General features: G+C 40.5%; 1 protein-coding gene across 9 annotated transcripts in view; it reads right to left on the reverse strand.

Annotated features, from left to right (window-relative positions):
* The window catches only part of phldb1a (pleckstrin homology-like domain, family B, member 1a), an 84,730-nt gene that overhangs the window by 15,133 nt on the left and 56,520 nt on the right, over positions 1-13,077 (reverse strand). For 5 of the 9 annotated variants that reach the window (XM_020464648.2, XM_031808123.1, XM_020464647.2 and 2 more), the window contains 3 exons: positions 2,512-2,667; positions 1,032-1,232; positions 292-441 (listed from right to left, as the gene is read on the reverse strand). In XM_020464648.2, the coding sequence (XP_020320237.1) occupies positions 292-441; positions 1,032-1,232; positions 2,512-2,667 (507 nt within the window). The remainder of the gene's footprint in view (positions 1-291; positions 442-1,031; positions 1,233-2,511; positions 2,668-13,077) is intronic. The other 4 variants (XM_020464653.2, XM_031808122.1, XM_020464652.2 and 1 more) reach the window with 1 other exon arrangement.

Here is a 13,077-nt window from a genome sequence, read left to right on the forward strand (position 1 = left end):
ACCAAAAGGTTGCAGGATCAAATCCCCAAGCTGACAAGGTAAAAATCTGTCGTCCAAGGCAGTTAACCCACTGTTCCTAGGCCGTCATTGAAAATAAGAATTTGTTCTTAATTGACTTGCCTTGTTAATAAAGGTGAAATATTCCTCTCATGTCCATTTCTATTAGTGGACACAACATAAATGCAGAGCAAGCCAGGTAGGATACATCCCCAAAGGAAGGGGGATTGTGGGTAGTGTAGTCAGGCTGCATTATGGGTAGATTAGTCAGTCCACATGCGTCAGTGTGTTTACCTCCTGTGGCCTGGTGGGACAGAGGTCAGGGGAGGGGGTGTATGAGGAGGAAGAAGAGAATGAGGCAGGAGGAGGGCAGGGAGGATGTGGAGGAGGGACAACTTCCCCGTGTACCAGGTCAGGTTCGCTGATATGCAGCACTGGTACTTCCTGTTTTCAGTAAAAGTTTTCAGTCAAACGTGTACTCAAAAGTCTATGGTTTAACCTGTTACCCTACTATTGTAAATACAATGTAAACAACACATACTATCCTCTATTCATTACAGCAACACAGCAGTAGAAAAGCCTTCACCTATATAATTTAGACTAGAGTCCAGCTGGCCTCTCTCAGTAAGAGAGTGATGTCAGCAATTTACACTAACAAGAGTCCTCAGCATCTCTGAGGTACTGCGGCCTCACTTGTCAGGCTTGTGGGTTGTTTTTTATAGATCCCATGACTCTCTAGGAAACAGTGACAGTTGCTGCTGAGTGGACTATTTATTTATGTGTTTATTTATTTGCACACAAGAAAATGTAAATCAATATAAAGAGAGCTATAAAGGCAAACAGAAAGAGCATGTGCCGAAGAGGTAAAAAAAAACTGAGGCTTGTAAGGCACCTCCCCCTTTCAAATGATTCTAAAACAAAAACAAACAAAAAAGTATCTAGATTTTTAAGCCTAAGAAACTAATAATTAAATAATTTAAATACTATCTGGACAAATCAAGATGAATTCAATTGATTGTGTTCCTCCTTCTCACCTCTTTCATGGTGCTGCAGGGCTTGGGGAAGCTCCGTCCTCCTGTCAGAGTGTGGTATCTCTTCTCCAGAGTAGACAGCCTGTCCTTCTCTTTATGAAGCAGCTGTAGGGCCAGGGTCCTGTCTTTAGCCATCCTCTCACAGTCCTGAGCTGCCTGCACCCCTAACTGGTTGGCCTGCACCTCCAGAGCAGCCATCTTCTCCTAAAGAACAAGGTGCACTTCGCTTTACATCCCATCTTACAATGCAAGCTCAAAGGATTTTTTTATTCCATACTTTTTCCATGATGGTATGACTATTATCGCTCTCACACTATTGTCCCAACCTGAACCCTACTGAACTAGTTTTGATATTTTATTTTCTCAGTGTCCTTTTCAGTACGGTATTAGCAACTGTGGTGGATGCTTAAAAACCTCTTAAGAATTGTACCCTTTTTAAAAACAAATGGCCTAAAATGACACCCAAATCTAACTGCCTGTAGCTCAGGACCTGAAGCAAAGGATATGCATATTCTTGGTACCATTTGAAAGGAAACACTTTGAAGTTTGTGGAAATGTGAAATTAATGTAGGAGAATATAACACATTAGATCTAGTAAAAGAAAATACCAACAAAAAAAACATGCATTTTCTATATATTTTTTGTTCCATCATCTTTGAAATGCAAGCGAAATGCCATAATATAATATTGCTGTTTAGCCGCAATTTAGATGTTGGCCAATAGATGGCCAACATCTAAATTGTGTGCAGTTTCAGATTGATCCAGTGAAGCATTGCAATACTGGACAATATTATGTCTGCCCAATGTGCCGAATTGGTCAATTGATACATTTTCAAGTACATAACTATAGAGAACATACAACAATGATATGGTATGCTATGGTAATAAATTATTTAAGTTTACACACTCCCAGGAATGTCATACATGATGGATCATTAGCTTAAACACTAACTTTCACACATCTAGATGGCCAGGCGGGGTGGGTGTGGAGCCAGAGAAAGCAAGGGTTCAAACTGTGGAACCCAGTTCCTACATTTTAATATAAAAATGGATTTTTTTTTTTTTTTAAACATGCTACATTTTATCTCTGGGACCTTCAGGATGACAAATCAGAGCAAGATTACTGAATATAAGTACATTATGCCAGTTGCCATGATAAAAGTTTGTTGTTGTTGTGTACTCTCTTCAAACAATAGTATGGTATTTTTTCACTGTAATAGCTACTGAAATTGGACAGTGCCGTTAGCTTAACAGGAATTTAAGCGTTCTGCCCATATAAGACATGTCTGTGTCCTGGAAAGTTTGTTGTTACTTACAATGTCATGCTAATCACATTAGCGCAACTATCCCAGTATAGGGACACCAATCCCGTAACAACTAACCAGGCCAGCGTATTGCAGTTCAGCTCAGCTCAGTAGTGTGAAAAGGGTTCATCATGACCAATATGGTGTAGACTACTGTGTAGCAGTGTGTCCTGTTCTACCTTTCTCTTGGCCACGCTGCGGTGGTACTCGGCCCTTTCCAGGAGCAGCTGTCTGCTGAGCGTCTCCTTCTCTTCCTCCAGACCGCTCTCTCTCTCCAGCTGACGGAACTCCATGTCCTCAAACTGCTTGGTCCCCACCTCAAGCGCATCTGCCTCCTACAGGTAGACAGATGGACCAACAGACAGATCAAATCAAATGTTATTTGTCACATACACATATTTAGCAGATGTTATTGCGGGTGTAGCGAAATGCTTGTGTTCCTAGCTCCAACAGCGCAGTATCTAACAAAAAGAGCTGCGATGTCTGTCGGTGCCATCTTGCATCTTGCCAGAGACACAGACAGACGGACAGACAAGAGGCAAGACAGACACACAGACAGGTCACACCAATTCAAAATGGGGAGGTCTTATTCACTGACAAACAGGAGTAATAACAGCATGAAAACATGTTCTCGGATGTAAAAAAAAATCCTATAGCATGCAGCTAGTTATTTCATTAGTAAAGTACATATATATATATATATATATATATATATATATATATATATATATATATTGCAACATACATAGCAGAAAGGGCACAGTATACTTATAGGCTACTTCACAATCATTTTTTAAAAATACAACAAGCACATGCAAAGCGATACAACTTCCAAAGTCCTGAATGAAGTCCAGTGTCCAAATGTCCTTTCATTCACAGCTTTGATATGCTTGCTCTTTTCCAAGGCAATACATTTAAGCAGTTGCTGGGTACTTTCTGGGTCCCTTTGATATTTTAAGTAGCAATTGAGCACCAATATTGCATTTAAAAGCCTGTTATGTTCAATGAAGTGCCATTTAATATAGACCACATGTAAAATTATATAAACTTGTTCCAAGATTCAACATTTTGGCATGTCCCTCTGTGTACCCTCTGTGACTTCTAGGAAATTGATTGATTTAATGAATTGATTTAATGTTTCAATATGGTGAAATATTCATTAAAAAAAATCTAAAGAAAGATTAAACATCTAATAGTAAAATCATAGTGGTTTTGGTTCTGCTCTTTTTGGCCATTTTCTGGTGTTTTTTGGTGGAAAACTGAATGGGTCAACGCAAAAACTAGTTTTTTATTAAGTTGAACACATGCCCTTTCTGACAGAATGTTAAAATTGTGAATTAAAATGCCTTCTTTTCATGAAGTTACACTACCCAAAATGGACTCATTTCGTGGAAAGGCCCAGCTCTATTTGTTGAGGATGGGTAAGGGGTTCTGACAGTATGACTGTATGATGTGTTATGATTGTATCTGCTGTACTTCAGGTGTTTCTGTCTGATTGTAGCCCATGGTTTGTTATGACTCTGGAGTCTGTTCTGTTTTTGGGGCAGCTAGTTCTAGTATTCAAGTTCTAGTGTTCTACAGTTTTCTAGTTGTAGTATTCTAATTCTAGTGGTCAAGTTCTAGTGTTAAATTTCTAGTGTTAAAGTTCTAGGGCTCTATTTTAACAAACCTATCGCAATGGTAAATCTTAGCGCTGGAGGTAGTGTTATAGGTTCAGGGGGCTGTCAGAAATATTTGAGATATCTTCAGAACCGGAATTATGGGAGTAGTAGCTGGCAGTGGTGAGAAAGGGCTGGGTTTTTTATGAATAAACAAGTTGTGGGTGAGTTGAGGCTTGGCCCCTCAACGGCCAATCAAAACGTGCTCCATGGCTAAATAAGTAGCTGCTTCAAGTTGTGTATTTATTGTATTTTATTTATTGCTTTGTCATCAACTCCAATTAAAATGTTAGTCCCATTATAGCCTAGTTCGTTAAATAGCCTGCCCATATTTGCAAAATATGTTGAACATGTTTTCAGTCCACATTGTTCTAATTGCATTGCTTCAATATGGAAATACATTGTTAAACATAGATTATAACATTTGCACTGATATAGTGGCTAGGTCTACTGTACATTGCAGTCTGATATGCCAAACATACTCAATAAGCAAGATTAAATTCACTAGGCTATTGATAAAGCCTAAAAAGACAATGTATAATTCAAATAAAATAAAATACCTTGTTTTAAATAGGCTATGTCTAAATACAGTTACAGGCACCATAACTGCTCCCCATGGGTGTATAATACAGACAAGGCAACTGGATAAAGAGAAAGGCAAATATAGTGTTTTATAGCCATCATGGAACCATCTTACAGATCATATTTGCTCTTCTCCAGAAATAGCAAATGAAATTGCATTGTATATCAGCCATAAACCCATACACAGTGAATCGTTCAAATAAGTTTGGTTGTTAAAACCTCTTAGAGCGGAGATCCCGCTAGCGGGATAAAGTTCGACAACATCCGGTGAAATCGGAGCGCGCCAAATTCAAAATACAAAATCGTAATATTAAACATTCATGACAATAAAAGTGTCATACATGATTCTTTAGCTTAGAATCTTGGTAATCGAACTACGTTGTCAGATTTCAAAAAGGCTTCACGGCGAAAGCATAGCATTCGAATTGACTGAGGACAGCGCCCCACAACAACATCCTTTTCACACCAGCACAGGCGACACAAAATCACAAAATAGCGATAAAATAAATCACTTACTTTTTCTCTGTTTGCAATCCCAAGGGTCCCAGCTACACAATGAATGGTCATTTTGTTCGACAAAGTCCTTCTTTATATCCCAAAAACGCTGTTTAGTGGGCGCCATTGAATTCAATAATCCAGTCCTTCAACATGCATACAAAAGATTCCAAAAAGATACCAGCAATTTTTGTCCAAAGAGTCAAACAAAGAGTGCGCCCACTTTCACGCGCGCAAAAGACTACATTTGCCCTGGCGCTCAACTTGGAACGACTACAAACACTTCTTCATAAAAAAAAAATTAAAAACATGCCTAAAACCTTGTATAAAGACTGTTGACATCTAGTGGAAGCCATAGTAACTGCAATCTGGGAGGTGGAAATTAGAATCTTTCAATAGCATTGCATTGGAAGTCATTGTGAGCTCCAAAACAAACAATTCCGGATCAATTTTCCTCTGGTTTTCGCCTGCTATATCAGTATTGTTATACTCACTGACATTATTGTAACAGTTTTAAAAACTTCAGAGTGTTTGCTATCCAATTCTACCAATTATATGCATATCCTGCTTCTGGGCTTGAGTAACAGGCAGTTTACTTTGGGCACGTCAGACAGGCGGAAATTCAGGAAACTAGCCTTACTCGCAGAGAGGTTAATGAAATTAAACAAAAAACAATCAATCTGTTTTTAAAACCAACAACAATATTTCTAAATAGGATAGGGTCAGAAGCATGGTATCATAAATTGCTTCTCTTGTTACATGGCACTGTGTGCACACGAAGGCCTAATGTCTATATTCATTCATTCGCACAAAATACTAGGCTCCTGTCAGTTGTATCCTTACCGATATGCAAGGCAGATTGTCACAGAAAACTGTCATTGATATAACATTATAGGATGACTGAATAGGGGCGTGTCTTTGGTAATCGGACGAGGGGCACTCTTTGAAAACACTAATTTGGCGTGTGCTAACATTTGTCCTATTTCACACATGTACAAGTGTGCATGTAAAGTATACGCATGTGTATGTTGGAAATGTTGTTTGCGTATCCAACATTCCCTGAGATACTCTCGGAGAATGGGGTCACGGCAAGAGTCTGCCATTATCAATGGCTGTCCTGGAACAATAAGGGTTAAGTGACTTACTCACGGGCACAGCAACAAATTTTCCACAATGTCTGCTCTGGGATTCAAACTAGTGACTTTTCTGTTGCTGGCCCAATGCTCTAACCGCCAAGCTACCTGCTGCCCTAAATAGGGATGGATAGCCTACTTGAACAAGCAAATGCAGGTATGTGAATTGTGAATAATGAGGGCAAAAACTTTTCAAGGCACTCTAAGTACAGTCGTGGCCAAAAGTTTTGAGAATGACACAAATATTAACTTTCACAAAGTCTGCTGCCTCAGTTTGTATGATGGCAATGTGCATATACTCCAGAATGTTATGAAGAGTGATCCGATGAATTGCAATTAATTGCAAAGTCCCTCTTTGTCATGCAAATGAACTGAATCCCAAAAAACACTTCCACATTTCTACATTTCAGCCTTGCCATAAAAGGACTAGCTGACATCATGTCAGTGATTCGCTCGTTAACACAGGTGTGAGTTTTGTCATGACGTTGGCCTGGGAGTAGGTTTATGACAGTCATAAATACCTCTTCACCCCTTTTTCCCCTCTCTACCCTACTGATGTTACATTTGCAAAACCCTTGGTTAACATAGAGATTCAGAAGGTGGGGGGAAATGAACTATATTCTGGTAATCTGACCAATTGAACATATGCGGTGGTAATTAATGAATATGGTGTCAGTTCGGTGGTCATCGGAGACATTCTCATCAATGATAAGATAACAAAAACTCTACAGTGGAAAGTCTACACATCAGAGTTATCGGATTCACATGGAATTGTTGTTCAATTTAAATGTTTGAATATGAAATTATTCGTGATGTGATGAATTGTGAATTGAATGAATTTTAGCTTCTAAAATGTGAGATTTGGGTTTTCATAAGGTAGGGCTCTGCTCAATCAGTGGCCCGCCCCTGTGAAGGGACATGGGCTATAAAACTTTTCAAACACGCCCTCCTCTCCCTTCCTATATAAAGCCTTGACGACAAAATAACCTGCTGTTCCGAGGATGTGAGGACGACGGTCCGATGTCAGAATGGTTCAGATAATAACTACAGAACGAAGCCAACATCAGCGTGAGCTTTGGTTGCAAATGGTATGAACTTTGAACTCTTATTCACTACAGAAGGGATACCTCCTAGCCGTTGAGTTAGCAACAGCAGATGCAAATGAGGGTTGGGAAGGAACAGACAGAGTATCCCGTCTACCACACAACGAAGTTACTACAACGTATCCAATTGAACAGCAGAGACATTCTTCAAAGGACAAAGGACTCGGTAGGGCAACACGGCCTTCCATCTACCACCAACCTACCGAAGCGCAGCTCAGAGTAAATATTTATTGCATTTTCCTTTTCCAAATGGGTGGTAATTTAGAATGCATAAGATACTGTATTTACGATAGCACAGCTTCTCCCTGTGTCCCTCAGTCTTCCCACTCTTTCACTCAAACCCAGCCCCTTTTCTTTTGTGTAACAAGCTGTCATATCTGTTCTGCCCGTTAGGGACGTTTTCCTTTATGACGTCATTTGTAATCAAGTTAGGATTTAATTATGTGTATGTGTGATTAGTTATGTATTTAGTACATAATTAATTCAACCCTATTTTGTATCGCTGATTCAACTTGTTAGCCAGGGTTCGTGCCGATAACCAAGAATTTACAACTTTCAGATGAGACTGAATTAAGATGACGATTAATATTGACTGCTACTGATGTAAAATTTACTAGGTCTTTAAGAGTTTATTCGGAAGATAACAGCTCTATAAATGTTCTTTCGTGGTGCCCCAACTCTCTAGTTAATTACATATATATGATTAGCTCAATCAGGTAATATTAATTACGGAGAAATTATTTTATAGAATAGCATGTCATATCACTTAATCTGGCATAGCCAAAGACACGACAGTGTTGACGAGGACAAGGCTGGAGATCACTCTGTCATGCTGATTGAGTTCAAATAACAGACTGGAAGCTTCAAAAGGAGGGTGGTGCTTGGAATCATTGTTCTTCCTCTGTCAACCATGGTTACCTGCAAGGAAACACGTGCCGTTCATCATTGCTTTGCACAAAAAGGGCTTCACAGGCAAGGATATTGCTGCCAGTAAGATTGCACCTAAATCAACCATTTATCTGATCAACAAGAACTTCAAGGAGAGCGGTTCAACTGTTGTAAAGAAGGCTTCAGGGCGCCCAAGAAAGTCCAGCAAGCACCAGAACCGTCTCCTAAAGTTGATTCAGCTGCGGGATCGGGGCACCACCAGTACAGAGCTTGCTCAGGAATAGCAGCAGGCAGGTGTGAGTGCATCTGCATGCACAGTGAGGTGAAGACTTTTGGAGGATGGCCTGGTGTCAAGAAGGGCAGCAAAGAAGCCACTTCTCTCCAGGAAAAACATCAGGGACAGACTGATATTCTGCAAAAGGTACAGGGATTGGACTGCTGAGGACTGGGGTAAAGTCCTTTTCTCTGATGAATCCCCTTTCCGATTGTTTGGGGCATCCAGAAAAAAGCTTGTCCGGAGAAGACAAGGTGAGCGCTACCATCAGTCCTGTATCATGCCAACAGTAAAGCATCCTGAGACCATTCATGTGTGGGGTTGCTTCTCAGCCAAGGGAGTGGGCTCACTCACAATTTTGCCTAAGAACACAGGCATGAATAAAAAATCACGCCATGCAGCCAAGCAGCTTTAAAGAGAGGTCAAAGGCAACAACAATATTTCTAAATAGGATAGGGTCAGAAGCATGGTATCATAAATTGCTTCTCTTGTTACATGGCACTGTGTGCACACGAAGGCCTAATGTCTATATTCATTCATTCGCACAAAATACTAGGCTCCTGTCAGTTGTATCCTTACCGATATGCAAGGCAGATTGTCACAGAAAACTGTCATTGATATAACATTATAGGATGACTGAATAGGGGCGTGTCTTTGGTAATCGGACGAGGGGCACTCTTTGAAAACACTAATTTGGCGTGTGCTAACATTTGTCCTATTTCACACATGTACAAGTGTGCATGTAAAGTATACGCATGTGTATGTTGGAAATGTTGTTTGCGTATCCAACATTCCCTGAGATACTCTCGGAGAATGGGGTCACGGCAAGAGTCTGCCATTATCAATGGCTGTCCTGGAACAATAAGGGTTAAGTGACTTACTCACGGGCACAGCAACAAATTTTCCACAATGTCTGCTCTGGGATTCAAACTAGTGACTTTTCTGTTGCTGGCCCAATGCTCTAACCGCCAAGCTACCTGCTGCCCTAAATAGGGATGGATAGCCTACTTGAACAAGCAAATGCAGGTATGTGAATTGTGAATAATGAGGGCAAAAACTTTTCAAGGCACTCTAAGTACAGTCGTGGCCAAAAGTTTTGAGAATGACACAAATATTAACTTTCACAAAGTCTGCTGCCTCAGTTTGTATGATGGCAATGTGCATATACTCCAGAATGTTATGAAGAGTGATCCGATGAATTGCAATTAATTGCAAAGTCCCTCTTTGTCATGCAAATGAACTGAATCCCAAAAAACACTTCCACATTTCTACATTTCAGCCTTGCCATTAAAAGGACTAGCTGACATCATGTCAGTGATTCGCTCGTTAACACAGGTGTGAGTTTTGTCATGACGTTGGCCTGGGAGTAGGTTTATGACAGTCATAAATACCTCTTCACCCCTTTTTCCCCTCTCTACCCTACTGATGTTACATTTGCAAAACCCTTGGTTAACATAGAGATTCAGAAGGTGGGGGGAAATGAACTATATTCTGGTAATCTGACCAATTGAACATATGCGGTGGTAATTAATGAATATGGTGTCAGTTCGGTGGTCATCGGAGACATTCTCATCAATGATAAGATAACAAAAACTCTACAGTGGAAAGTCTACACATCAGAGTTATCGGATTCACATGGAATTGTTGTTCAATTTAAATGTTTGAATATGAAATTATTCGTGATGTGATGAATTGTGAATTGAATGAATTTTAGCTTCTAAAATGTGAGATTTGGGTTTTCATAAGGTAGGGCTCTGCTCAATCAGTGGCCCGCCCCTGTGAAGGGACATGGGCTATAAAACTTTTCAAACACGCCCTCCTCTCCCTTCCTATATAAAGCCTTGACGACAAAATAACCTGCTGTTCCGAGGATGTGAGGACGACGGTCCGATGTCAGAATGGTTCAGATAATAACTACAGAACGAAGCCAACATCAGCGTGAGCTTTGGTTGCAAATGGTATGAACTTTGAACTCTTATTCACTACAGAAGGGATACCTCCTAGCCGTTGAGTTAGCAACAGCAGATGCAAATGAGGGTTGGGAAGGAACAGACAGAGTATCCCGTCTACCACACAACGAAGTTACTACAACGTATCCAATTGACCAGCAGAGACATTCTTCAAAGGACAAAGGACTCGGTAGGGCAACACGGCCTTCCATCTACCACCAACCTACCGAAGCGCAGCTCAGAGTAAATATTTATTGCATTTTCCTTTTCCAAATGGGTGGTAATTTAGAATGCATAAGATACTGTATTTACGATAGCACAGCTTCTCCCTGTGTCCCTCAGTCTTCCCACTCTTTCACTCAAACCCAGCCCCTTTTCTTTTGTGTAACAAGCTGTCATATCTGTTCTGCCCGTTAGGGACGTTTTCCTTTATGACGTCATTTGTAATCAAGTTAGGATTTAATTATGTGTATGTGTGATTAGTTATGTATTTAGTACATAATTAATTCAACCCTATTTTGTATCGCTGATTCAACTTGTTAGCCAGGGTTCGTGCCGATAACCAAGAATTTACAACTTTCAGATGAGACTGAATTAAGATGACGATTAATATTGACTGCTACTGATGTAAAATTTACTAGGTCTTTAAGAGTTTATTCGGAAGATAACAGCTCTATAAATGTTCTTTCGTGGTGCCCCAACTCTCTAGTTAATTACATATATATGATTAGCTCAATCAGGTAATATTAATTACGGAGAAATTATTTTATAGAATAGCATGTCATATCACTTAATCTGGCATAGCCAAAGACACGACAGTGTTGACGAGGACAAGGCTGGAGATCACTCTGTCATGCTGATTGAGTTCAAATAACAGACTGGAAGCTTCAAAAGGAGGGTGGTGCTTGGAATCATTGTTCTTCCTCTGTCAACCATGGTTACCTGCAAGGAAACACGTGCCGTTCATCATTGCTTTGCACAAAAAGGGCTTCACAGGCAAGGATATTGCTGCCAGTAAGATTGCACCTAAATCAACCATTTATCTGATCAACAAGAACTTCAAGGAGAGCGGTTCAACTGTTGTAAAGAAGGCTTCAGGGCGCCCAAGAAAGTCCAGCAAGCACCAGAACCGTCTCCTAAAGTTGATTCAGCTGCGGGATCGGGGCACCACCAGTACAGAGCTTGCTCAGGAATAGCAGCAGGCAGGTGTGAGTGCATCTGCATGCACAGTGAGGTGAAGACTTTTGGAGGATGGCCTGGTGTCAAGAAGGGCAGCAAAGAAGCCACTTCTCTCCAGGAAAAACATCAGGGACAGACTGATATTCTGCAAAAGGTACAGGGATTGGACTGCTGAGGACTGGGGTAAAGTCCTTTTCTCTGATGAATCCCCTTTCCGATTGTTTGGGGCATCCAGAAAAAAGCTTGTCCGGAGAAGACAAGGTGAGCGCTACCATCAGTCCTGTATCATGCCAACAGTAAAGCATCCTGAGACCATTCATGTGTGGGGTTGCTTCTCAGCCAAGGGAGTGGGCTCACTCACAATTTTGCCTAAGAACACAGGCATGAATAAAAAATGGTACCAACACATCCTTTGAGAGCAACTTCTCCCAACCATCCAGGAACAGTTTGGTGAAGAACAATGCTTTTTCCAGCATGATGGAGCACCTTGCCATAAGGCAAAAGTGATAACTAAGTGGCTTGGGGAACAAAACATTGATATTTTGGGTCCATGGCCAGGAAACTCCCCAGACCTTAATCCCATTGAGAACTTGTGGTCAATCCTCAAGAGGCGGTGGGCAAACAAAAACCCACAAATTTTGACCAACTCCAAACATTGATTATGCAAGAATGGGCTTCCATTGGAGGTCTTGAAAAAGAAGGGTCAACACTGCAAATATTGACTCTTTGCATCAACTTCATGTAATTGTCAATAAAAGCCTTTGACACTTATGAAATGCTTGTAATTATACTTCAGTACTCCATAGTAACATCTGACAAACATATCTAAAGACACTGAAGCAGCAAACTTTGTGGAAATTAATATTTGTGTCATTCTTAAAACTTTTGGCCACAACTGTAGACCATTTAAAACCCCTTTATTCGTAAGCTACTTTTGGCTAATGGCAAGGATAAAAATATGCACCTATGTGATGCTGTTAAACCAGCCTTGATTAAGGGTAGGCTTGGTTTTTAATCAAATTAAACAAAATGGTGGGAAACTAAAAATAAAAAAATTATGTTTCTAAATACGAGATTCACTGGCACAAAAAGGTACATCTCTCCTTCCATGGGCACTGTGCGTCATGGCTGGATAGGCTGCGCTTCAGCTCTCAAAATGCATGCCATTATACACTGCGTAACCTTTAAGAGCTGCTTTTTGTGGGTCTTAAAACTTACAATTAGCACTGCATGAAATTTAAACTGTTGTGCTTGGACACACCTCAAAGAACACACCTCAAATATTGCCACCCCTCCCACCTCAGTGCAAGTGAGCTTATGTTAGACAGATAAATTGCCGAACCTGGCATTGTGCTGGAAAATGCCAGTGCGCCAATTTTTAAATGCGAAATTGCAAACTAACGTGCATTTGACACAGCCAAAAATACAGCCCCTAGTCTTCTAATTCTAGTGTTCTAGTGTTACATTTTTTGTATTCAATTTCT

This window comes from Oncorhynchus kisutch, linkage group LG28 (assembly GCF_002021735.2).
Source record: "Oncorhynchus kisutch isolate 150728-3 linkage group LG28, Okis_V2, whole genome shotgun sequence".
In the NCBI taxonomy this organism is placed as follows: Eukaryota; Metazoa; Chordata; class Actinopteri; order Salmoniformes; family Salmonidae; genus Oncorhynchus; species Oncorhynchus kisutch.